General features: G+C 38.9%; 1 protein-coding gene across 2 annotated transcripts in view; it reads left to right on the forward strand.

The window, feature by feature from the left end:
- hikeshi (heat shock protein nuclear import factor hikeshi) overlaps nt 1-13,277 on the forward strand; it is a 30,249-nt gene extending 16,972 nt beyond the window's left edge. For both annotated transcript variants that reach the window (XM_078545736.1, XM_078545737.1), the window contains 2 exons: nt 1,870-1,988; nt 13,104-13,277. In XM_078545736.1, coding sequence (XP_078401862.1) covers nt 1,870-1,988; nt 13,104-13,158 — 174 coding nt within the window. In that variant the 3' untranslated portion in view covers nt 13,159-13,277. The remainder of the gene's footprint in view (nt 1-1,869; nt 1,989-13,103) is intronic.
- The last annotated feature ends 12,974 nt before the right edge of the window (nt 13,278-26,251 follow it).

Below are 26,251 nucleotides of genomic sequence, written 5' to 3' on the forward strand. Positions count from 1 at the left end.
CATGCTGCTTACGCTGTTTGGCATGCAGGTAGTCCTGTGCTGTAGCTTCACTGGGTTGGCAAATCATTTTTAGGTACGCCTACTGCTCCTGGCATGCTCTTCCACACTCTTCATTGAACCAGGGTTGATCCCGGCTTGATGGTAATGGTAGAATGGGGGATATGCTGGGCCATGAGGTTGCAGGTTGTGATTGTGCTCTTTATGGCCCACAGCGTGTCATGGATGCCCAGTTTTGAGTCACTAGATCTGTTTGAAATCTATCACATTTAGTACAGTGGTAGTGCGGAAGAGCATGCAAGGAGCAGTAGGCGTACTTAAAAATGAGATGCCAACCTGGTGAAGCTACAGCACAGGACTACCTGCATGCCAAACAGTGTAAGCAGCATGTAACAGACAGAGCTAAGCAATTCCACAACCAGCAGATCAGATCCAAGCTCAGCAGTCCTGCCACATCCAATCGTGAATGGTAGTGGACAATTAAAGAACTAACTGGAGGAGGCAGCTCCACAAATATCCGCATCCCCCCCAACCCCGGCAATGATGGGGGAGCCCAGCACATCATCAGCGCAAGGACAAAGCTGAAGTATTTGCAACCATCTTCAGCCAGAAACACGATGGAGAATATCCTCAGTGTGAAGGTGGGTCTTCACCTCCATGAGGTCTGTGCGGTGGTCACTCTAACTAATACTGTCATGCTCAGATGCATCTGCAACAGCTAGATTGGTGAGGATGAGGTCAAGTAGGTTTTTCCCTCTTGTTGGCCCCTCACCACCTGCCACAGGCCCAGTCTAGCAGCTATGTCCTTTAGGGCTCAGTCAGTAGTGTTGCTACTGAGCTACTCTTGGTGGTGGACAACTTCATTCTGTGATCTTGCTACCCTCCGTGCTTCTTCTAAGTGGTGTTAAACATGCAGGAGCATTGAGGGTGGGGGAATGTGGTCTGTGGCAGTAGGTGGTGACCAGCAGGAGGTTTCCTTGCCTATGTTTGACCTAATGTCATGAGACTTCATGGGGTCTGGAGTCAATGTTGAGGACTCCCAGGGCAACTCCCTCCTGACTGAATGCCACGGTGCTGCCACCCCTGGTGGGTCTATCCTGTTGGTGATACCCTGGGGTGGTGATAGTCTGGGACATTCTGTACATTCTCTCGTAGCTGCCACAAAAAAAACAGGGGTTTCACCAGTTAAAAAAGGTCTTACTGAATATCCAGACATTTATAAATGCAAGTCATTCTTTTATTTTTTTTTAAAGTGCCTTTCACAACATCAGGACATCCTGAAGTGTTTTACCTTTTGAAATGTAATCTCTGTTGTAATGTAAGAATTGCAGCATCTGATTTGCTCAGAACAAACTCCCACAAGCAGTGATGTGATAATGACCAGATAATCTGCTTTCATGATGTTGAAAGAGGGCTAAATATTGGCCAGGTTTTGAATTATTGTTTGTTTGGTTTTCTAACATTCCATCTCCATTTGTAGTTATCGTTAGTTTGTCTACTGTTCTAAAACCCAGCATGGAGCTTCTTTGAAAAGCTAAACCCTTTTCTGTATGGTTTTACAATAAAGCATGTCTTAAAATAGCTCATGTCCAAGATCTTTCTGTGAAATAATTCTAAACTGTGACACAGATTTTCTGTACTGTAATGCAAATGTTCCTGTGGAAATCTGCTAGCATGTGCAATCATAGAAGTTCATGGCTTACTAAAGTGTCTGTTTTCTACTATGGAAGTTTTTCTAGAAACTGACATTTTAATCAGCAACCAAGTTTGAACATTCGTCTTACCTCTGGGCTGCTACACTTCATTATTTTCTTGTTTCTGGTATTTTCCTTGTATACCCTATAACTAATTATAAATTTCTTATACTTTCAGTTTACACAGAAGATGTTAGACAATTTCTATAATTTTTCAACATCATTTGCACTGACCCAGGCTCAGATGATCCCAAATCCCTCTGAGATGTTTATCCCAGCAAGTATTGTATTGAAATGGTAAATATAAATCTCTATTGTATATCTATATACAACAGCAAGTAGAAACATGGTTACTTTTCTCTTGGTGTACACACCTCGATTAATACACAAGATAAGATCACACGGAGTTAAGGGTAATATGTTAGCTTGGATAGAGGATTGGCTAACCAACAGAAAGCAGAGAGTCGGGATAAATGGGTCTTTTCCTGGATGGCAAGCTGTAACTAGTGTGGTGCCACAGGGTTCAGTCCTTGGGCCCCAACTATTTACAATCTATATTAATGACTTGGATTCAGGGATAGAAGCTACTATAGCTAAATTTGCAGATGACACCAAAATAGGTGGGAAAGTAAGTTGCAATGAAGAAATAAGAAATTTACAAATGAGTATGGACAGGTTAGGTGAATGGGCCAAAATTTGGCAGATGGAGGTTAGCGTGGATTAGTGTGAAGTTATCCATTTTGCTTGGAAGAATAAAAAGGCAACTTATTATTTAAATGGAGAGAAACTTCAGTGCAGAGGGATCTGGGTGTCCTCATGCATGAATTGCTGAAAGCTAGTATGATGGTACAGCAGGCAATAAGGAAGGCAAATGGAATTTTGGCATTTATTGCTAAAGGAATAGAGTATAAAAATAGGGAAGTGTTGTTGCAACTGTACAAGGCATTGGTGAGACCGCACCTGGAGTACTGTGGACAGTTTTGGTCCCCTTGCTTGAGGAAGGATGCAGTTACATTGAAGACGGTTCAAAGGAGGCTCACTAGATTGATTCCAGAGATGCGGGGCTTGTCTTATGAGGAGAGATTGAGCAATTTAGACCTATACTCACTAGAGTTTAGAAGGATGAGAGGAGATCTAATTGAGGTAAATAAGATGCTAAAGGGGTTAGGCAAAGTAGACATGAAGCGGATGTTTCCCCTTGTGGGGCATTCTAAAACGAGAGGCCATAGTTTTAGGCTAAGGGGTGGTAGATTTAAATCAGAGATGAGGAAGAATCACTTTTCTCAAAGAGTCGTGAATCTGTGGAATTCACTACCTCAGAATGTAGTGGATGCTGGGATGCTGAATAAATTTAAGGAGGAGATAGACAGATTTTTAATTAGTAATGGGTTGAAAGGTTATGGGGAGAGGGCGGGAAATTAGAGTTGAGGCCGAAATGAGATCAGCCATGACCATATTGAATGGCAGGGCAGGCTCGAGGGGCTGATTTGCCTACTCCTGCTCCTAGTTCTTATGTTTTTATGAACTTAGTTCTCAAAAAGCTCTCAGATTTCTTGATGCCATATGCATGTATGTATAAAAATTTTCAATGTTCATTACTGGTTACTTTTTAAGAACTTTATATTTTCTGTAATGTGGGAATACCTAAAGTTTGAATTTAAATCCATCTCACCCTCTAGAAATAAAAGTCTGGCCTACTCCTTTAGGGTAGGAGAAATGTTTGATGTGCTGGAAGGAACTGGAAAATATAGTGGCATGTTAGAAATTTTGATGCCTCTATGATGTGTTGCACATTCATTAGATGTAAGGAACTTGCTTAAAATGAAATATTTAGAAAATTGTTCTTTCGTGTTGGGGAAGGAAACAGTTAACTCACAAGGAATTCAATTGCTAATTATCAGTTAACAACCTAAGTACCCATTTGGATGTATAAAAGGGAAAACAGGTGAGGCAATTCTCTGTAGAGTTTTATGCACCAAAAATAAAATTCTGAAGAAGCCAGTCTTGATCTCAGTCTTTATTGCCAAACAGCTATTGGAGCTTAACAGTGGTAGGGAGCGAATGGTTACTGCTTGTAAGTAAAAGATTGGAAACTAAACTTTCTTTAGACAAAAGACTGTATTTGGAGTTAACTTTGAGAAGTGTGATTTGGAGTAACTTTTGAGAATGGCTGAATCAAAATGTAGAGTTTTGGGGTATGATTACCCACCAATGTTTTCTGAGAGTGAATCCTATGAGTAATGGAAGAATTAAGTAACTGTGTGGACACTGGTTACATCCTTGCCGAAGAAAAAACAAGGAATGGCCTTGGCACTTTTGTTACCAAACAAAAGCAAAATTAAACGCAAAGTATTTTCAGAGTTGAAGCCTGAGCATCTGAACACGGAAGAACGTTTGGAAACATTATTAGATTTTATAGATAAGGTCTACCAGAAGGATAACTTAAGTGCTCATGAAGCGTGATCAGATTTTGACAAATTTAGAAAATTGGAGGAAAGTCCCAAAGAAAATTACATAATGGAATTCGGTAGACTATATGCAAGATTGCAAAAACTCCGTCCAGAAATTCCCCAATCAGTGCTGGCATTTAAGTTACTAGACTGCCAGAGTATCGCATATGGACAGACTTCTAGCTTTGACGGGAGTTAAATTTGTGGAAAGATAGCTGGAGTCAACACACTGCTAGATCAGATGTCAGAAGCTCTAAAAGAAAATTCCTTGGAAAACATTCATTTCCTGCAGCATTCATGGCACAAATGAGTTATTCAGTGGTAAGATAGAAAATGGAGGATACAATGTTAACGGGATGGTGAGATCATCTATGAACAGGATGCAGGCATCAGTACGAAAGGAGATTTGTAACTAGAAATGGTGAGGACAGAAGCACCTTTGATAATTATGGCAGGAGAAAAGAATACAACAAAAGGATGAACCCCAGAAATGCCCAGGGTGTGGATAATCGGCGTTTTAGATGCAATTCAAAATACCATTATGCAATGAACTGTCTTAAACGATATAATGTGTTCGAAATTAAACATGAGATAGAAGATGATGGAGATATTGACCAAAGAGAGGGCTTTGCATTAGTTGTGAAAAGTTTCAGCCTGGTGATAAATGTCTTGGTTGCAGAGTCCTTCAATTGTGTGGTGCTAGATAGTGGATGCATGTCTACTGCGTGTGGGATAGACTGGTTAAAATGCTACCTGGACTCAATAAATGACAAGGATCAAAATTAGGTTAAGGAATTTGAGAGTTCCACTAGTTTTAGATTTGGAGATGATAATACTCTAAAACCTTTAAAAAGGACAGTGATTCCCTGTAAGATAGCTGGAGTCAACCATTTCATCAACATGGATGTAGTGCCTAGCAAAATACAGTTACTGTTGAGCAGGCCATCGATGAAGAAAGCGCAAATGAAGCTGGACATGGAAAATGACAACAACAAAAAACTACTGCGGATGCTGGAAATCCAAAACAAAAACAGAATTACCTGGAAAAACTCAGCAGGTCTGGCAGCATCGGTGGAGAAGAAAAGTGTCGACGTTTCGGGTCCACACGACCCTTCAACAGAACTAACTCAGTTCTGTTGAAGGGTCGTGTGGACCCGAAACGTCGACTCTTCTCCACCGATGCTGCCAGACCTGCTGAGTTTTTCCAGGTAATTCTGTTTTTGTTACGGAAAATGACAAGTCCATTGTATTTGGAAAACCTGTGGATTTACGATTTACACAATCTGGACACTATTTTATTTCTTTAATGAAACTTAATTTTTCTAGTAAGGAAATTAAAGAAGTGCTATTAGCATTAGGGGATAAGAATTTACAGGACAAAAAGCTAATTGTGTTAAAATTGCATCGGCAGTTTGCCCACCCCCTTCCCAAAGATTAAAAATTTTGCTAAAGAATGGAGAGTACACTAAACTTACAGAGGAGATAAGCGATATATGTAAGGACACTGTCACAGCTGATAATGAGTCTACCCTTAGTGAGGAATTCCAATGAAGTTGTGGCGATGGATTTAAAGGTGTGGGATAAAGAAAAGAACATTTTTGTTTTACATTTCATATATTTGGCACCAAGGTTTAGCCAGTCAACAATTATGTACAGTAAAGAAAAATAAATAATTGTGCATCAGATTATGGGAAAGTGGATAGAGACTGGATTGGGACCACCAGCAAAATTCCTCACTGATGACGGGGGGGGGATTTGCTAATGATGAGTTTCAGGACATGTGCGAAAACATGAATGTAATAGTTATGAAAACAGCAGCAGAAAGCCCTTTTAGTAATGGAGCTTGCGGAAGGAATCGTGTGGAGATAGATGAGATGCTTCGTAAGATTTTAGCAGATAGACCAAGCTGTAAATTAGCATCTGCTGTAGCATGGGCTGTCTATGCCTAGAATTGACTGCAGATGGTCAGAGGCTATGGTCCATTTCAGTTTGTTTTTGGTAGAAATCCAAAAGTTCCTTCAGTCCTGAGTGATCACCCCCCAGCTTGGGAGGGAACTACGATTAACTACTTGTTCTGAGCATTTAAATGCACTGCATGCGGGCAGAAGAGCATTCCTTAAAGCCGAAGTTTCAGAAAGAATTCGGTGAGCCTTAAGATACAATGTACGACCATCGGAAATGATTTTCAATCAGGGAGGCATGGTATACTATAGAAGAGAAGGACTTAGCGAGTGGAAGGGCCCAGGAAAAGTTATAGGTAAAAATGGTAAAACAGCCATTTTACAGCATGGGAACCAGACTATTCGGGTACACTCATCGAAGTTAATTGGTGCAGATTACAAATTTGCGGGTGCAGAAAGAATTATAGGAAGTGATGAGGGACCATGTATTTCTCATACCCATATGTTGCATGATTGTGAGGACCAGGTAGCTGAAGTTGGCAAGATATCTGAAGACGGACACAGTAATTTGGACGAACAAGATGAGGTGATTTGTCCCAGAGGACAACTGCCAAAAGCTGGCACTAAAGTTATATACTTGCCAGAAGGGGCTAGCCAATGGAGGGATGCGATGATTGTAGATAGAGGAGGGAAGGCCCCTGGAAAATATAAAAATTGGTTATATGTATGAGATAAAGGACAGGAGGTTAGGCCTCTAGATTGGGAACATGAAGTACAAAAATAGAAAGCACGGAAAGGGGAAAGGTTTAGGGGGAACATTAGTGGGAACTTCTTCACTCAGAGAGTGGTGAGAGTGTGGAACGAGCTACCATCTGACGTAAATGTGGGCTCACTCTTAAGTTTTAAGAATAAATTAGATAGATACATGGATGGGAGAGGTCTGGAGGGTTATGGACTAGGTGCAGGTCAATGGGACTAGCGGAATAATATTTCGGCACAGACTAGAAGGGCCGAATGGCCTGTTTTTCTGTGCTGTAGTGTTCTATAGTTCTATGGAAATGTAGTATCAGTTCAGACAGTGGGTCTGGGAGTGAACATCTAGATCTAGGAAGAGATCGTGAACTGTTGAAAGAGCATCTATAAATGGGAGAAAATCATCAAACAGTAACAGGACCGGAGCATGATAGAGGGCAGGGTAGCGAGTGTAGCTTAACAAGGTCAAGGAACATGGCACAGACTGGTAAGGCTGCAAGGAGCAGAAGCCCATGTGATCGAGAAGTCTTAATAGCTTCAAACAAATTAGACGATAATTTAATAAAGGATGCCAAACAGCAAGAACGACACAGTTGGAAAGAATTTGGGGTATGCACAGAGGTGCCAGATAGAGGACAGCCAGTTCTGCCTCATAGATGGATGTGTATGGAAAAGGTGCTCCCTGATGGGACTTAAAAGCTAAAGCCAGGCTAGTGGCACAAGGGTTTGAAGAAAAATTGTGTGACCAGGATATAAGAGTAGATTCACCTGCGGCAGGAAAAGTTATTCTGAAGTTCTTTTGGCTCTGTTAGCTACAAATGCTTGGGAATATAAGCCCATTGATATTAAAGCTGCCTTTTTGCAGGGACACCAACTGCAAAGGGAAGTTTTTCTCCATCCATCGAAAGAGGCGCCAAACACAGAAGAGACACTCTGGAAGCTAAATAAATGTGTGTACAGTTTAAATGATGTCTCCAGAGTTTGGTATTTCTCAGTGAGGTCAGTTTTGTTAAAGTTGGACTATCTTCAGTTGGAAGCAGATCGGCAATATTTTATTGGCACCATGGAGGGGATCTTTCAGGCATCTTTATGATGCGTGTAGATGATTTTTTGTTGGGAGGTAATAGCGAATTTGGAACGGTTGTCATTATTGGCTCAGAACGGAGTTCAAAATTGGGAGTCAGGCTCCAGGTGCGTTTAAATACATTGGATTGGAGAAATCAGGCAGAGGAATCACCCATCATTTTACACCAGCAATCCTACTTGGAGGAGTCAACTCCATTGCAATTAGTCGTGGTAGGGCCTCCTAGAAAGATACAACTGCTTCTGAAACGGAAAAAGAGAAACCTGGAAGTCTAATTGGGCAACTCAGTTGGCTAGGGGAACAAACAAGGCTGGGCATCAGTTTTGACGTTTTGGAATTGAGCACTAAAATGAACGACCCCAAGGTTGAAGAAGTCATCCGAGCAAACAAAACATTGACAAAATTAAAAATGGAACTGTGTGTTTTGAAATTCCCATCTTTGTGTGATCTTAGAAAAATGAAACATTGTGTTTAGTGATGCGGCTTAGCAGTTCTATGTGATGGATTTTTGAGTGCGGGAGGATTTATGATATTTCTTATGGGTGGGGGGCGGATAAAGGTAAATGTTGCCTTTTGGCATGGGAATCTAAAAAGATACGAAGAGTTGTACAAAGTGTATTGGCGGCGGAGACTCTTGCCCTTTTTGAGGTGGTAGATATGGCATTCTTTATATCAAAGATGCTGGCAGAAATTTTAAATGGAAAAGGTTATTCAGGAACAGTACCTATCGAATGGCTTATGGACAATAAGTTACTATGGGAAAATGTTCACTCTATGAAGTACATTAACGAAAAGAGATTGCGAATTGACATTGCAAGCGTAAAACAGATCCTAGAGAATAGGGAGATTGCTAAATTCAAATGGATTGATAGCAGCTACCAATTATCTGACTGCTTCACGAAAAGAGCAGCGAGCTCCAAAAAGTTACTGGAGATCCTCAAAGTGGCTCGTCTATTCCTTAGAGAAGACAAAAAGAAATATTCCTTTTGTGTGGACATTTCTATACATGTTTTTTTTTAAGAAGGGGGAATAAGGTGGATTTATTGAATGGAAAAAAATATATATTGATGTTTGTGTTATGGAAGTGAAGATAATTTTTTTTTTGGTGATTATATATACTTGAAGGTTACTTTTCTTAAGAAGAGGGGAATCTGATGGGGAAGGAAACAGTTAACTCGCAAGGAATTCAGTTGCTAATTATCAGTTAACCTAAGTACCCATTTGGATGTGTGAAAGGATAAACAGGTGAGGCAAGTTCTTTTTGTAGTTTTATGCACCAAAAAAACTCTTTGAAGAATCTAGTCTTGGCCTTGGTCTTTATTTCCAAACAGCTATGGAGCTTAACATTTCACTCTCCTATTCATTTCACTGAACACTTTCAGTGAATAACTGGAGGCTGCCACATAGGCGATCAACCTTCATCTTGGAAAAATTCTTTCAAGCTCCTTTTATAATGGCCTCACTGCGTCTACAGCCACCCTAGTTTATATCCCTAAAGCAAAGTGTTAAAAGAATAGAAGAACTAAATTTATTGACTGTACATTATGACCACAGCAGATGTTAATTGCTGAGTAAACTAAATCCCAGAGGGAAAATTGGCTTACGGGGCATACCCGTTCCTTTGTATTCTAGAAACGAGAAGAAAACATACTGATCTTAACAGCAAAAAGTCCAGGAATACTTTTTGGATTTTAAAAGTTAAAAGTAAAAGCCTTATTAACAAGAAGAAAAGAAAACAAGAACACAAGATTACAGTTACACAGTTAAAATTAGTCTTATAAAACATTCCCCCAAAAGACTGCCTACTTGGTCAGACCCACAGGTAAACATCTTCCAGACACCACTCTCTTATAAATAAAAATACCTGGAAAAACTCAGCAGGTCTGGCAGCATCTGCGGAGAGGAACACAATTAACGTTTCGAGTCTGTATGACCCTTCAACAGAACGAAGTAAAAATAGAAGAGAGGTGAAATATCTATTTTTACTTAGTTCTGTTGAAGAGACATACAGACTCGAAACGTTAACTTTGTTCCTCTCCGCAGATGCTGCCAGACCTGCTGAGTTTTTCCAGGTATTTTTGTTTTTGTTTTTGTTTTGGATTTCCAGCATCTGCAGTTTTTTGCTTTCACCACTCTCATAGATGTTTAACTATAAAAATCCAGTAATATTACCCAAGGCAAACTGTTGTAGCTTTAATAAAGGCATACCGCATGACCTCTAACTCTCCTCCTTCAGAAGAAGACTGCAGACCAAGACTTTTCTGGCTTGCCTGAATGCCTGATTCAAACTGCATCTTCTCCCAGCCTAGAGCTGTTTCCAGGAGATCTTCCTCACAGCCAACAGCCATACGCCCACAGTACCTCGAATACCTTTTTCCCCCTTTCATCTCCATCGTCCTCACACCTCTAAAACTCAAATCCTTCCAAATATAAAATCCTTCATGTTTCTATTTTTGTCTCTGCTTTTGGGCCAGTAAAATGTGATATATCCTATACTCCTGTAAGATGCAAAAATCTTTCTTGTTACCTCTGACTTCCCTTTGATATTCAGACAAACTCTCAACTTATCTAAAAATGCAAATGTTAGATCCAACCTATTTACTTGTACCTCAAAACCACCATAATATCTCCTCACAAATGCACACCCAATGCCTCTGTCCTTTCATGTCTTAAATCTCACAAATCTGTCCCTAGTGACTTTTCCACAGCTTAATCAAATCATTTACCCCCACTCACAGACATACCGCCTTCTTCACAGAATAACACAATATTCCTCAAAAATATTTTAAAACATAACATCCATTCTCACAACATTGTGCTTTCCATTAATTATTTTGTGCATCCAGATTGATCCTTTCCTCAAGCATTCTTTATCTGGGACTTTTACACTCATTCTTTATCTAGAACCTTTATTGTCTATATGACTGAGTTCACTTTTTTTTATATAAGCTGAGCCATTAGGCAGTCCCATTAATTTAATTTTTGCCAGAATTCAAATCTTTAAAAGAGAAACTCTACTCCCATTTATGCTTTATGATTTCAAAATGTTTGCTCTTTGGATGGGCAATTTTTTAAACAGAAAGAGAACTGGCATTTTTTCTCATTTAAACCTTTTCTAATGAATTGGAAGATTGTCCCGGAACTGAAGTTCTGTATCAGTAACAGTTGACAATGCCAGGCTAATTAGCTTTTGTCATTCTTTGTACTGCTACAGATGGAAGCAGTTTCATGCCTTGAAATGTTGCTTCTGCTATTTCCATAATTAAGGAAAGAGGTGTAGCTACCCATTCTCAATGAGTCTCTCACTGCTGAGTTGCCCTAAAAGTCTCCTGTCTTGAGAGCCCTGTTGAAAGTACTAGAATGCAGTTGCACTCTACAAGGGGAGAACTCCTGTAATAATTTTTGCAGTAGCTTCATCCAAATTTCTCACTTCACCTTCTGCCAGGATACCTTGGTGGAGGATTCAACCAGGTTGTCAAAGTCAACTATTACATTGGAAGGCTCTGTATTTCAGGATTCTCCCCATCCCTGAGTCAGAGAGAGTTGCATGGCACTGTTTAGTGAATATTTATGCTGCTTTTTGGAGGTTCTGGTTGTGTATTGTAGCTAGTCTGACACCTTCTATGCATATTTTCCATGTCAGAGTTTGCTGTTCCTGTTTGTTATCTGCTGCCTTTTAAATTATTGCAACATTTCTTGCCAGTCATGTTGTTTTCAGTCACCTGGTGTGTAGGGAGAATAGGTCAGAGGACTGTTTGGTGGTTCTGCTCTTGTGCTTAGGTAAATCAACCATCAACAAATCTAAGATGTGTTGGATTGCTGAGCAGGTATGCTCAACTGCTTACTTGTGTTTAGAGCTTTAGTAAATGCCAGAGTGGCAATGGACATCAGGTTGCTGGAAGCTTTTGGAGACCGGAGGATGAAGCGTAAGATTGCTTGCCTGTTAATCTGGATATGGTTGCCATTTGAATTTCATATTGATTTTAGTTTGGATATGTCTGATTATTAGCTGTCCTCATGCCCGGAAAGGGTGAGGTGCTGGTCAGCACAAAACAAGACCAGAGCTTTAAGGTATAGTTATTCAATATATTTGTGTTCCATAAATATTTGTAGGAAACACATTATGGTCGCATGCCCTTGTGGTGCTACCATGTCATTTCTTGATTTCTCTGGGAAACAGGACCTTCTTAGATCAGCTGCTCACTTACCAGTTGGGCTATCAGTCTTATTAATTTCAATTTTACCAGAACATGGGTTCTTTATTCTGCCACATTGTGTAATTATATTGTGATTTAAATTTTAAATTCATGGAGAAGCAGCAGCTGAAGGTTTTGGCTTGGGATGTCATTTCGTTTTAGTCACTTGCTTCAATAAAGAGATGAAGCCCTTTAAGCATCTATATTATGAAGTTTTCAAGGGTCTATTTATTTAAATTGGTATGCATTTATTTTTTATCAATAAGTTTTCCTTTTCCCACCTTAATCCATTTGTTTGCAACAACCCAACTCAAAATTTTAAAACCATTCCATAGTTTAGATGTTGACTGGGTCACTGTAATATGTATATTTGCTATTATTTTCTGCTGAGTCACATTGATAGTAGCCATAGTACTAAATGGAGATTTTGATGGCTTATTGGATACATTGCTATCTACCATTTCAGTTATTTTTTTAGCCTTTGGATCTTTAGTAACTCATCTCTGGGGAAAAATACCATTTGGCCCATCTCCTCTTCACATTTATCTTCTTATAAAATAAAGGTTTGAAATATAGTAAATATTCCTTTGGATCTGTTTTACAAGAAGCAGAACTGCAGCTGCTTGTGGCCTAGTTTTCCCAGGTGCCTGCTTTGAAAGTGCAATATCATTTTTTCTTTGGAGTTGAGCTGATTCTATTCCTTAATATTTCTGAGCACGTGCTTCCTACAGAAACTTGATTTCACTTTCCTGGGAAAGAGATACCAAAAATAAGGTTCTCTTTTTCCTCCTCCATCTCCCCCATCCATCTTATCTCAAAAAGGACAATATATTTTGAATTTTTTTTTTGCATTTAATGGATCTAAAAAGAAAGAGATTGATCAAAAGGGGATCAGAAATTGTTAATGCATACTAATTTCTGTAGATTCACCAAGAAAACGAATGTCTTCATTATTTTAATGTTTATTTTGCAAAGATAATTATGCTGCTAATCCATGTGTGCTTTTTCTCTTGTTTTCCATCTCACAGGTATGAGAATTTTCACAGAAGATTGTCGCAAAATCCAAATTTTTGGAAATCATAAACTATATTCTACAGAAGATAATTGTTACAAGCAACAGTGTTCAATCTGTATAAACTGATCTTTGCAAATCCTTTTCTTTTCTGCAAGATGTTTTGAATACATGATGCTTTTCATAGTAATCAAGCTGGTTTGAAAATTATTTTGGAATATCTTGCTTCTGACACCCATCACACTTGTTACAATGGATAGTAACAATCTTTTTAATCATGTCTGAATTGCCAGTTTTATTTTCACTCTTAAAATGGATGATAAATTGGAATTGAGCACCTAAGAATGTTTAGCAGCTGTATTATGTTGTGAAACTTCATTATACCCCATGTGCCATGAGTGGGTTGGCAATCATCTAGGGGGAAAATATCATGGGGAATCCTGTTCAAGGTGAATCTTTTTGAAGCAATGCACGCTTTTCCTCCTGTCGTGCCTAAGATGTCCTCTATTCTCCTCTTGCATCTTTTTTCTTTCTACCATCAGTATAGTCATGAAATCTACTTTATGAAGAGGGGCCTTTTGTCTTTACAAATACTGCTTTAAGTTAGCTTACGTTTTAAGTACTAACTGGAACTGAGAAGTCAATATAGAAATGTACATAACCCTACAATGTGCTTTCTGTGATGGCTATCTTGTTTTAAGATCTGACTGAAGTTCCAGAAGATAGTGAACTGAAAAATTGGACTGCAGGCAGTTATAGTGCTTACACTGTGTAGAGGAATGATATATACTATCTGTACTCATCTTACTTCAGCATCAAAGATAAGTATTTTAAAGCATAACAATGTAGTCCCAATTCAAAAACAAATACTGAAGATGCTGGAAATCTGAAATAAGAACAAAAATTGCTGTAAATATTCATCAAGTCATGTAGCATCTCGAGAGAAAAACAGAGTTAACATTTCAGGTCAGTAACCTTTCATCAGAACTAAGATATTCTCTCCAAAGTTGCTGCCTGACCTGAAGTTATGTATTGATAAACTGCCTCAAGTAGAATATGGATGTAAATGAGTGGTTAGTAAATGGTGTCTATCACAAGCCATTTAATGTAACTGATAGTGGTTTTTGAAGTAACCCCAGGATATTTTATTGAATGAAATGCTGAATCTTAACCAGATGGGAGTAGGCAGATGAGCACTAAAATAGAAAATTACCTACCTTTCTTGATACCATTGTATATATCAGGAACCTCCTCCATGGCAAAGTGATTATAGTAAATGTTGAAGAGAAGATTGGGAAGGGAAAAATGCAAGACAAAAAATTGAGGGAAAACTAAGCATTCAGAATGCATTGGTGAAACTGAAGATGGCTAAGTTGTACTATTTTTGATGGACCTTATAAAGATGATGTATCTTGAAGGATCAGGTTTAATCTCCCTCTTTTGCTTCAGAAATGCCCAGTTGAAATAAAGTGTGCACTGCACTATAAAAAGCTTCCTTACCGGTGCATCTCTATTGATTTGTGAAGTTAAGAGAGAGAATGAAGTATTTACATGCCATTAATTTTATCATTTACGCGGAGCAATGCAGCCTTAGTCAGACACTGGAAAAGAAAAATGCGTGCAGTCCATAGAAAGGATAGGCAGCACTTAATGCTAATAGTGTCAACTAATTGCTATCTTAGAATCAGAAACTTAATGTTTCCCCAAAGGGGTTGCAGACATCATTTAATTCGGTTTCCATGTAAGTTGAAAAGCTTTCAAAACAGTTCCATCTTTTGGCAGGATGACAAGAGAATCTCTTTTGTAAACTCATCAAATATCAAATACAGATTAATTGCATTGAGGATTGAACCTGCATAAATTGAAAATTAGTAAAATTATTCCAAAAATTAAATCTCAACTTCATGAATCAATAGAGATGCACAGGTAAGAAAGCTTTTAAAGTGCAGTCGCATACCTTATTTCAACAGGGCATTTCTGAAGCAAAAGAGGGAGATTAAATCTGATCCTTCACGATCTATCATCGTTATAAGTTTCATCAAAAGTAGTAAGAGTGATGCCTTAAAATAGTAAAGAACTAAGGTTTCTGCAAGCAACGGTACCATTGATTTACCTTTGAAATTTGGTCCCACTGGCAGGCACTTAGACTTTTCCAGAAGCATAATTTTTCAATAATTTTTTACCATTTTTTCCTCTGCCTTTACAGAGTTGGTTTTGCTTGAAGTGTGGCCTATGTGCTAAAATTTAGATTTTGCATGAGAACAATATCCAGTATTTTTAAAATATCTAATTAAGACCCAATATCATAAATACCTGGTATTTATAATCGAATTGAGTTTTATTTTTAAATCTCAAATTGAAATTACTACTATTAGGTAATGTTAAGTGGGCTCAGCATCCCTATCACAAATTGTCATATTATCTATTCTGCTTTCCTTGCTTCTCTATTTTATATTGCTGTACTGTTTTACACTATTAGTCAAGCAGATCCTCTTGCTTAAAAATAAGTTTTATACTTTGTTTCCTCTGCTACATCTTCCATCCTCCTTTACTGAATTGTATGCTAGATTATTAGAATAATGTGGCTGGATTTTCATTGAGTGCCAATGCTATTTGAAACCCCAATTTCTACTTGGTCCTCTTTTGCCTACATTCCCACAAATTAAGAAACTGGATCGCCATGGCACTAAGTATTGCAGCCATTTTACTCTTATCAAACATCAGTGGCCAACACTACAGTAGTAATACAGTAATACAATCAACAAATACCTGAGCAAATACTGAGGGGCAACCTGATCGAGGTGTACAAGATTATGAGGGGCATGGACAGGGTGGATAGGGAGCAGCTGTTCCCCTTAGTTGAAGGGTCAGTCACGAGGGGACATAAGTTCAGGGTGAGGGGCAGGAGGTTTAGGGGGGATGTGAGGAAAAACTTTTTTACCCAGAGGGTGGTGACAGCCTGGAATGCGCTGCCTGGGAGGGTGGTGGAGGCGGGTTGCCTCACATCCTTTAAAAAGCACCTGGATGAGCACTTGGCACGTCATAACATTCAAGGCTATGGGCCAAGTGCTGGTAAATGGGATTAGGTAGGTAGGCCAGGTGTTTCTCACGTGTCGGTGCAGACTCGATGGGCCACTTCTGCACTGTGAGATTCTGTGATTCGCCCCAGTAATAGAACATTGGTGCAGAACATACAAGGTTATATCTCTGGCTCAGCATCTAGTGAATGCATAGTACACTGCTATACTTATGATTGTCTTTCATGAGTGCCACTTTTTCATCCTTATTTTTGAGTAAAATTACTAATTTATACTGAATTGTGTAGATTTTTATGCTACATGTGCAGCCATTAGCAACTGAATCGAGGATGCCCAAACTCTTGGGCATCCTTGGCACGCTTGGTAGGGACATTCACCCATTAATGTGAGTTGGGCTAAAACTCAGGTTATAAAGTCAAAAAGACAATATGTCAATCCATAATGTCATCTGGTTCCCATGTAGCTTTAATAACAAAGTTGTCTTGTAATTGTCCTGGTTATATAGGTATGTTTAGGAAATGGTATGTAAAAGGCAGATTAGTTCAAAGCAAGAGGACAGCTGCACCAAATTTGAGTTCATTCTTCCAGTTTATTTACCACAATCACTCTTAACTTTGATAGAACCATTCCAAAATGGAGGAGTTCATTTTGATTAGTAATGGGCTAATTTAAATTTACAGTGACACTAAACAACCAGGCAATATAAAGGTAGATCTTATTGACTACCGATTAATTCATTGGAATGAGAAATTCTGTTCTGGAAAACTGAAACAAATATTTATGCCATCACTTTCTACCATACACATTTCTTGCCAGAATATGTGGGAAATCTTGTCAATTTAAGAATGATTGTAGCCTACCGAGAAGTGGGCAAAAGCAACCAAGATTGATGTGTTCTCGTATATCTTAGCAATTTACTCAAGTGAGGATTGATCTCTCAATACTGAGCAATATGGTCCAAATGTATGGACTACAGGAACACTGGTCCATATTGTATCACAACTGCCAAATTAGTGCCACCAGCCTGTGGTACTAAAACATAGCTATATGCCTACATAATTAGGAAAATGATCTACTAATGTATTGATGTATTAATTGTTCCATCAAAACATAAACTGAATTCTTTCGATGTAAGAGCCAGCAGGTGATATCTCATTTAGTGCACTTTAGATATATTTTTAGATATTAAAGGAACAGGTCAGACTTCCTGTTATATGTAGTTGGTTATTCACTATAATGTATAATGCATCACCACCTGATATATTAGTTATTGCATTTGGTAATACTGTCATTACAAAAATGGATAATTGTCTCTGAACTGCTTAGCTAGTTATCATCTAATAATAAATTGATTCCAGCCTTAATTTCTGAACTGTTGGCCTGCAGAACACAATTACAGATGATTATTGGTAAGCCCTCCTAACAGTAAAGTTATAACATGAATGAATGTTAATGAGCAGTAAATAGCTGAATATGAAATGTAACACAAATTCCAAAGTTTTATTTGTTTAAATCTAGATGCAATCCAATTACAAATTGATGGGGTTCTGGTTTATGCAAGAACATGAAATACGGAACAGTTGCTCAGTGTATGAAACCTGTTCTTCCATAACACTTTCTCTTGTAAAGATCCCTACCCGCTGCATTTCTTAAGGAAAGGTGTTCAAAGTTTCTCACTGACATGAAAAGTAATCAAGTGCAACCTCAGTATCAATCTAGCCATGCCCATTCAACTATTGAGTAGTTTTTAAAAATTCATTCACGGGAAGTAGGCTTTGCTGGCTGGGCCAGCATTTATTGCCCATCCCTAGTTGCCCTTGAGAAGGTGGTGGTGAGCTGCCTTCTTGAACCGCTGCAGTCCATGTGCTGTAGGTGCACCCACAGTGCTGTTAGGAAGGGAGTTCCAGGATTTTGACTCAGCGACAGTGAAGGAACAGTGATATATTTCCAAATCAGGATGGTGAGTGACTTGGAGGGGGAATTTCCAAGTGGTGGTGTTCCCATCTATCTGCTGCCCTTGTCCTTCTGGATGGTAGTGGTTGTGGGTTTGGAAGGTGCTGTCGAAGGAGCCTTGGTGAATTCCTTGCCTTGACATTGTAATTTCATTGTATTTGATTGTCTCTGGTTATGCTTACCCATATACAGTCAAACTCTATTCAGTCAGTTAATTAAAATTATCCAACCTTTATTTTAAGCATTAATTTCCCACTTTGCTGTATTAATTATGTTAATTCAAATGAATAATTCAATTTTTTAGCACAGATCATAATAATTAGGCTTAGACTGCAATTTTCAATTAATATTGATTCAACCATTTATTTACAGGATTAACTGGGATTTTGTTCCATGTCTCCATTCTTGTGGGGAAAAGGATTTCTGGTTATTTCTTTCAATTAAATTTTAACAGTTTGAGCTAGAATTAGGGGAGATGGTGCCATAGCGGCATTAGCACTGGATGAGTATTCCAGAGACCCATGGTAATGCTATGGGGACCAGGGCAGATGGTGAAATTTGAATTTAATAAAAATCTGGAATTAAAAGTCTGATGATGACCATGAAACCTTTGCTGATTCACTAATGTCCTTTTAGGGAAGGAAATCTGCCATCCTTACCTGTGTCATGAAGCCGTTAATGTATATAATATTTTGGAAAACATCTTTCTTTTAAAATAGAGGTTTAGTCTGCGGGTGTGTCTTAATTAGTGTAAAGTCAGCCAGTCTGGGTGCTTTGATATGTACTAGTTTGAGATGTAAACAGAGAGGTAGAGTTTGCCTTTTTTAAATAAAGCATTCAGGAAGTGGAGTGAAAACCTGATGCCTTTCAAGCAGCTGCTAAGCAATATGTTTATCTTACTATTGAAATTTGGTACAATTAATGGGGTTTCATTGTTAAAAGATGAAGTTCAAAGAGACTGGTGGGACAATGAGAATTTGAATCCAATCAGTGATAGTAGATATAACTTCAGTCGTTTTCTGGTGTGCAGAGCAGAGGCAATGTAAGATTAAAAGGCAGCTGCAAGCCACTGGCTCCACAGTGAAAAGAACCTCATTTTGAATTCGTAAGGTGAAAATGCTTTGCCTGGTGTTTGGTTAAGTCTATGGGTTTCTATTGCCTTAATGGAGATTAGTTTGGGAATTTGTTAAAAGTTATAGTAGTAATTTGTAGCCATGTGTATATATATTTTTAACCTGTGTAAATTAATAAAATGTTTCATTTAGTTTAATGTAGAGCCTCGAGAACTGGGGGTCTGAGTCCTGAATTTAAAGTCACATCTCAAACACAACACTTAAAAGTATAGGTTATGACAGTTGTTTAAAGTTTCCCTCTGGGAATTTTAAATAACTCCACTTTTCCAACTGCATAGATCATAACACTTGGCCTGGCCACATGTGACTGCAGACCCACAGCAATGTGGTTGAACAAGGGCAATTGGGGATGGGCAATAAATGATGGCCTAGCCAGTGATGCCCACATCCCATGAACGAATACATTTTTTTTTACACCTTTATTAAATCCAAAACAAAAGGGGGAAAGCAGGGGCGGAATTGTAACTTTAAAAAAATTGCTGCTGTGGGTGGCATAAAATATGGCAGACTGCATCATAAGATATCCAGATGCTGGATGGATTTGCCTTATTCACTCTTGGTTGTCACTGGCAAAGCCAGAATTTGATGTCAATCAATAATTGCCCTTGAGAAGGACACTTCAGCGCTGGACGCAGCGAGGAGAGAGCTGAGAGATGCGGCGCTGGACGTAGCGAGGGGAGAGCTGGAAGTTTCCGTGCTGGACACCGTGAGGGGAGAACCAGGAGTTTTTTGGCTGGTGAGTAACTGTAGTTACTGTATACTGTAGTGTGTAAATAGATATAGATTAGAAAAAGCTTACGTTTTTAAGATATCTTAAGTGGTAAAGGTCTTCTATTACTAAAGTTTAAATTAGTACACTAAGTGGTGGTAAGGAGAGGCACTAAATGAAATAAAAGGAAAATAAATAACTAAATAAAATTAAATGATTAGTTAATTGAAACACAGTAAGGATGGCAGGGCAGATAATGTGTTCCAAGTGCAGAATGGGGGAGCTTCTGGATGCCTGTGTGATCTGACAAACATGTCTGCAGTAAGTTTCTGCAGCTGGAGGCTGAGCTACAGACACTGCGATACATCAGGAAGGGGACAAGTTACCTGAATACTTTGTACCAGGAGGTGGTCACGCCCCTTAGGATGGGGTCTTCTGAATTGGTCAGTGGTCAGGTACAGAGGGTGTGATTGCAAGCGAGATGGGTAAGTGGACCCAGAAGGCAGGAGTGCAGAAGTGGTGGGGTAGCTCTGTTAATTAAGGAACAAGGTATTCAAGTAACTTACCCCTCCATGATGATAAGAAATAGTAAAGGTAAGAGGTCACTTGTGGGAGTTGTTTATAGGCCCCCTAACAGTCGTTACACTGTAGGACAGAGCATACACGAAGTAATAAATGAGGCATGTAAGAAAGGTACTGCAACAATCATGAGTGACTTTAATCTACATGTAAATTGGGCAAATCAGATTGTCAAAGGTAGCCTGGAAAATTAGTTCCTGAGTAATTTTGGAATAACTTTTATGAGCAGTACTTTCTTGGGTCGACCAGGGAGCAGCCTATCCTATACCTGGTAGTGTACAATGAGACAGGATTAATCAATAATCTCATGATAAAGGAACCTCTAAGTGACAGTGATCACAGCATAGAATGTCATGTTCAGTTTGAAAGCGGGTCTACGACTAGTGCTTTAAACCTAAATAAAGGTAACTAAGAGGGTATGAAGGAAGAACTGGCTAAGGTGGCTATGGGAAACTAGGTTATAAGGTAGGACAGTAGAGTCGCAGTGGCAGGCTTTTAAGAAGATATTTAATAACTCTCAGCAAAGATTTATCCCAGTGAGAAAGAAAGGTTCTTTGAGAAGGATGCATCATCCATGTCTAAATAAGGAAGTTAAGGATAGTGTTAAATTGAAAGAAACACTATACAAATCTGTAAAGATTCGTGGTGGGTCAGAGTACTAGACTGACTTTAAGAACCAGCAAAGAATGACTAAAAAGATAATAAACAGGCAAAAAGCAGAGTATAAGAGAAAGATACTAATATAAAAACATATAGTTTGAATAGGAGAAGAGTAACTAAAGCTAGAGTTTGTTCTCTAGAGAGCTGGGAAATAGTGCAAAATAAACAGCAGAGGTATTGAACAAGTATTTTGTCTGTCTTCACAATAGAAGATTTAACTTCCCAAAGATATTTGAAAATCAAGAGGTGAATGGGAGGGAGGAACTTAAAACAATTGCCATCACTGGGGAAACGATGCTGGGAAAACTATTATACTTAAAGGCTGACAACCCCCGCTCCCAGATGTCTTAAAAGAAGTGGTTGCAAAGATAATAGATGCATTGGTTATAATCTCCCAAAATACCTTCGATTCTGGAAGGGTCCCATTAGATTGGAAAATAGCTAATGTAACACCTTTATTGAAGGAAGGAGGGAGATGGCAAGCAGGAAACTACAGCCAATTAGTCTAACATCCGCCATAGGGAAACTGCTAGAATCCGTTATCATGGAGGTTATAGCAGGATACTTAGACAATCATAATTTGTTCAGGCAGTCAACATGGGTTTGTGAAAGGAAATTCGTGTTTAACTAATTTATTAGTATTTTAGAGGAAGTAACAGCAAGGTGGATAAAGGGGGACCTGTAGATGTGGTGTACTGGATTTCCAGAAAGCATTTGATAAGGTGCCATATAAAAGATTTCTACACAAGATAAGATTACATGATGCGGGGGGGTAACATTAGCATGGATAAACAATTGGTTAGCTAACAGGAAGCACTACATAGGTCTTTTTCAGGTTGGTAAGCTGCAACTAGTGGAGTGCCACAGGGATCAGTGCTGGGGCCTCAACTATTTACAATCTACGTCAATGATTTGTATGGACGGACTGTATGTATGATAGCTAAATTTGTCGATACCAAGATAGGTAGGAAACTAAGTTGTCAAGAGGAGGTAGAGAATCTGCATAGGGATATAGACAGGTTAAGGTAGTGGGTCAAACCTTGGCAAATGGAGTATGATGTAGGAAAATGTGAACTTTGGTTAACAGACAGAAAGCAGAGAGTAGGAATAAATGGATCATTCTCAGGGTACTGCAAGGATCAGTGCTAGGTCCACAGCTGTTCACAATCTTTATAAATTATTTGGATGTGGGGACCAATTGCAATTTATCCTAATTTGCTGATGACATCAAACTGAGTGGGAATGAAAGTTGTGAGGAAGATGCATGGAGTCTTGAAGCGGACTTGGACAGGCTAAGTGAATGGGCGAGAGCATGGCAGGTAGAATATAGTGTAAATGAATGTCAAGTTATTCACTTTGGTAGAAAAAACAAAGGCAAAGTATTTCTAAAAAGGTGAGAGGTTGGGAAGTGCAGGTGTCCAAAGGGACCTGGTTATCCTTGTTCATGAGTCACTAAAAGTTAGCATGTAAGTGCAGCAAGCAATTAGGAAGGCAAATGGTATGTTGGCTTTCATAGTGAGGGGATTTATATCCAGGAAAAAGGATGTCTTGTTGCAATTATATGGAGCCTTGGTGAGACCTGGAGTATTGTGCACAGTTTTGGTCTCCTTATCTAAGGAAGGACATACTTGCCATAGAGGGAGTGCAACGGAGGTTCACCAGATTAATCCCTGGGATGGCGGGATTGTCTTGTGAGGAGAGAATGAGGAGACTAGGTCTGTATTCTTTGGAGTTTCGATGAATGAGGGGTGACCTCATTGAAACTTACAAAATTTTTACAGGGCATGACAGGTTGGATGTAGGTAAGACGCTTCCCCTGGCTGGTGAGTCTAAAATGAGGGGACATAATCTCATGATAAGGGATAGGCCAATTAGGACTGAGATAGGAGGAATTTCTCCACTTAAAGGATGGTGAATCTTTGGAATTCTCTACCCCAGAGGGCTGTGGAAGCTCAATCGACAGATTTCTAGAGACTAATGACATCAAGGGATTTGGAGGTAGCGCGGGAAAGTGGCATTGAGGTAGATGATCAGCCATGATCTAATTGAATGGCGGAGCAGGCTCAACAGGCCGAATGGCTTACTTCTGTTTCTATGTTCCTAACTTGTCCACTTTGGCGGGAAGAATAGAAAAGCAGTATATTATTTAAATGGAAAGAGATTGCAGACCTCAGTAGTACAGAGGGATCTGGGTGTTCTGGTGCATGAATCACAAAAGGTTAGTGCAAGTATAGCAAGTGCTTAGAAGGCAAATGGGAATGTTGGAATTTATTGCAAGGGTAATGGAATATAAACGTAGAGAAGTTTTACTGTAGGTGTAGAGGGCCATATTCGAAGTACTGTGTACAATTTTGGTCTCCTTATTTGAGAAAAGATATAATTGCATCAGAAGCAGATCAGAGAAGGTTCACTTGACTCATTCATAAGATGAGGACCTTATCTTTATGAGGAAAGGTTGAACAGGTTGGGCCTATACCCATTGGAGTTTAGAAGAATGAGAGGTGATCTTATTGAAACATCAGACCCTGAGGGGATTTGATAGGGTAGATACCAGAAGGATATTTCCTCTTGCAGGAGAGACTAGAACCAGGGGACACCGTTTAAGAATAAGAGGTCTACGGTTTTAAGATGGAGGTGAGAATTTTTTCTCTCAAAGGGTCATTGGTATGTGGAAATTCTCTTCCCAGAAAGCAGTGGAGGCTGGGTCATTGAATTTATTCAAGGCAGAGTTGGACAGATTTTTGATAGACAAGGGAGTCAAGGGTTATGGGGGGTAGATGGCAAAGTGGAGTGGAGAACACACCCAAATCAGTCATGATCTTATTGAATGGTGGAGCAGGCATGAAGGACTGAATAGCCTCCTCCTCCTAAGTCCTATGCTCTTATGAGAAAGTGGTGGTGAGCTGCCTTCTTGAACTGCTGCAGTCCATGTGGTATAGGTATACCCACAGTGCTATTAACTGAGGGAGTTCCAGAATTTTGATCCAGTGACAATCAAAACCAGGATATTCATTACTATTGGAATGATGGTATTGAATTCACAGAGACAACAGTTCCATACAGGTACGTTGAAAAAGCAAACTTTTAAATTGTCCACTGTGTACATCAATGATTTGGATAGAAGTCTAGGGGTTGTGTCCAAGTTTTCTTATTTTTATTGGCATTACAGTCATTATCAGTTTACAAGTGTGTTATGACACAGCAGTTTGTAAAGGCTGAGTTATTTAAAATCCCAGAGGGAAACTTTAAACAACTGTCATAACCTATATTTTTTTCAATTGGTATGTTTTGAGTTGCAGCTTCTAAATTCAGGAATAAGGTCACCAGTTCTCTAGAGGTTTTTTATATAAAACTAAATGAAACATTTATTAAGTTACAACAAATTAAACACATACCCATGGCTACAAATTACTACTATCATACTATAACGCTTAACAAATTCCCAAATTAACCTCCACCAAGGCAACAATAACCAATAAACTTAACCAGACACCAGGCAAGCATTTTCACCGTACCAGTTCAAAATGAGGTTCCTTTCAATTTGGTTCCTTTGCAGACAGGCTCACAGGTTTAGATCTTACATGCCTCTGACCTGCACACACAAACTCCTCTCAGGTTATATCTATCCTTCCCTTTGAATGCAAATTCTCATTGTATCACCAGGCCCTTTGAACTCCACCTTTTCTAACAATAAAACCCCTTTCATAGTACCAATTTTATTAGTAATATAAACATATTGCTTGGTGTCTCCTAGCTAGGTGCAAGATTTCACACCCATTCTTGAATACTTTATTCAACAAAATGCAAATGTCCCCTCTACCTACTGTTTACATCTCAAAACTACTATACATCAAAGCACCCAGACTAGCTGGCTTTAATCCAATTAACACAGACTAAACTTCTATTTAAGAAAAAATAACTTTCAATAACATTATATACATTAATATCTCTTCCTGACCAGCAGTACACATTGCTCTTGACCATCCTTTTTTCCCTCATATGTTTGAGACCTTTTGTACTGATTTTGATGTTCCTTGCAAATTTATTTTCTTACTCCCTTTTTGTAGCTCTTACCGTCTATCTGTAACCCTTTGCTGTTCTTTGTATCCCTTCCATTCACCAGGACCTGCTTTATTTTACACATTTTTGTATGCTTTTTATTTCAGTTTTAAGTTTTCTCTTAAATCTTTAGTTGCCCATGCCTTTTATGATTTTTGGTAAGTAGAGCTTTTGCCCCTCAGAGGTATAAACTGGTTTTGTATCACAAATTCTTCCTTCAACACCTCCTACTGATGCCTTTTTCACCCATTAGCAAATTTGTGCAATTTGGAAAGTCTCTGTTTCATCTCATTGAAGTCAGCCTTACTTAAATCTCCAATCTTAGCTGTTCCACACTTTCCCCTTTCAAACACTTAAGTTGAATTCAATCATATATGATCGCTATTAGCTACATTTTCACACACTGGTAGGCTGTTAACTAAATCCGGTTCATTAATCATTAGTAAATTTAACATGGCCTTGTTTCCTTGTTGGCTCTAGGACATATTACTGCGCAACAATAACTTGAACACACTCCAGAAACTCTCTACATATAAGACGTGGTAATGTATTTATCCCCAAACTATATGAAAGTTAGAAATCCCATTAAAACCACCCTGTCTTTTCTACATGCTTGTCTAATCTCTGCATTTATACAAGTGCAACTTCACAGCTGCTAGCAGGGAGCCTATATACAACTGACTACAGTCTTAAACCCTTTTCTGTTTCTTAATTCTACCTATAAAATTTCCGCTGCCTGCTTACCTCTTGTTATATCTGTCTTATTCGTGCCTTGAAGTGATTTCATTCTTAATCTCCGAAGGCGGTACTCTTATCATTTTTCCTGTCAACCTTATAACCTGATATATTTAATTCCTAGTCCTGACTATCTTAATAACCACTATGGAGACATGGCTGCAGGCCATAGCTTCCGAGTTGAGTTTGTGCCTGCAATTCGTTCAACATGTTTCTTAGACCCTATGCGTTTGTATAAAGAATGTTTATTTGGGCTGTACACTCTAACCTGTCCTTGTGCTGTAATGCTTTACTTAGA

This window comes from Cetorhinus maximus, chromosome 7, assembly GCF_964194155.1.
Source record: "Cetorhinus maximus chromosome 7, sCetMax3.hap1.1, whole genome shotgun sequence".
Lineage (NCBI taxonomy): Eukaryota > Metazoa > Chordata > Chondrichthyes > Lamniformes > Cetorhinidae > Cetorhinus > Cetorhinus maximus.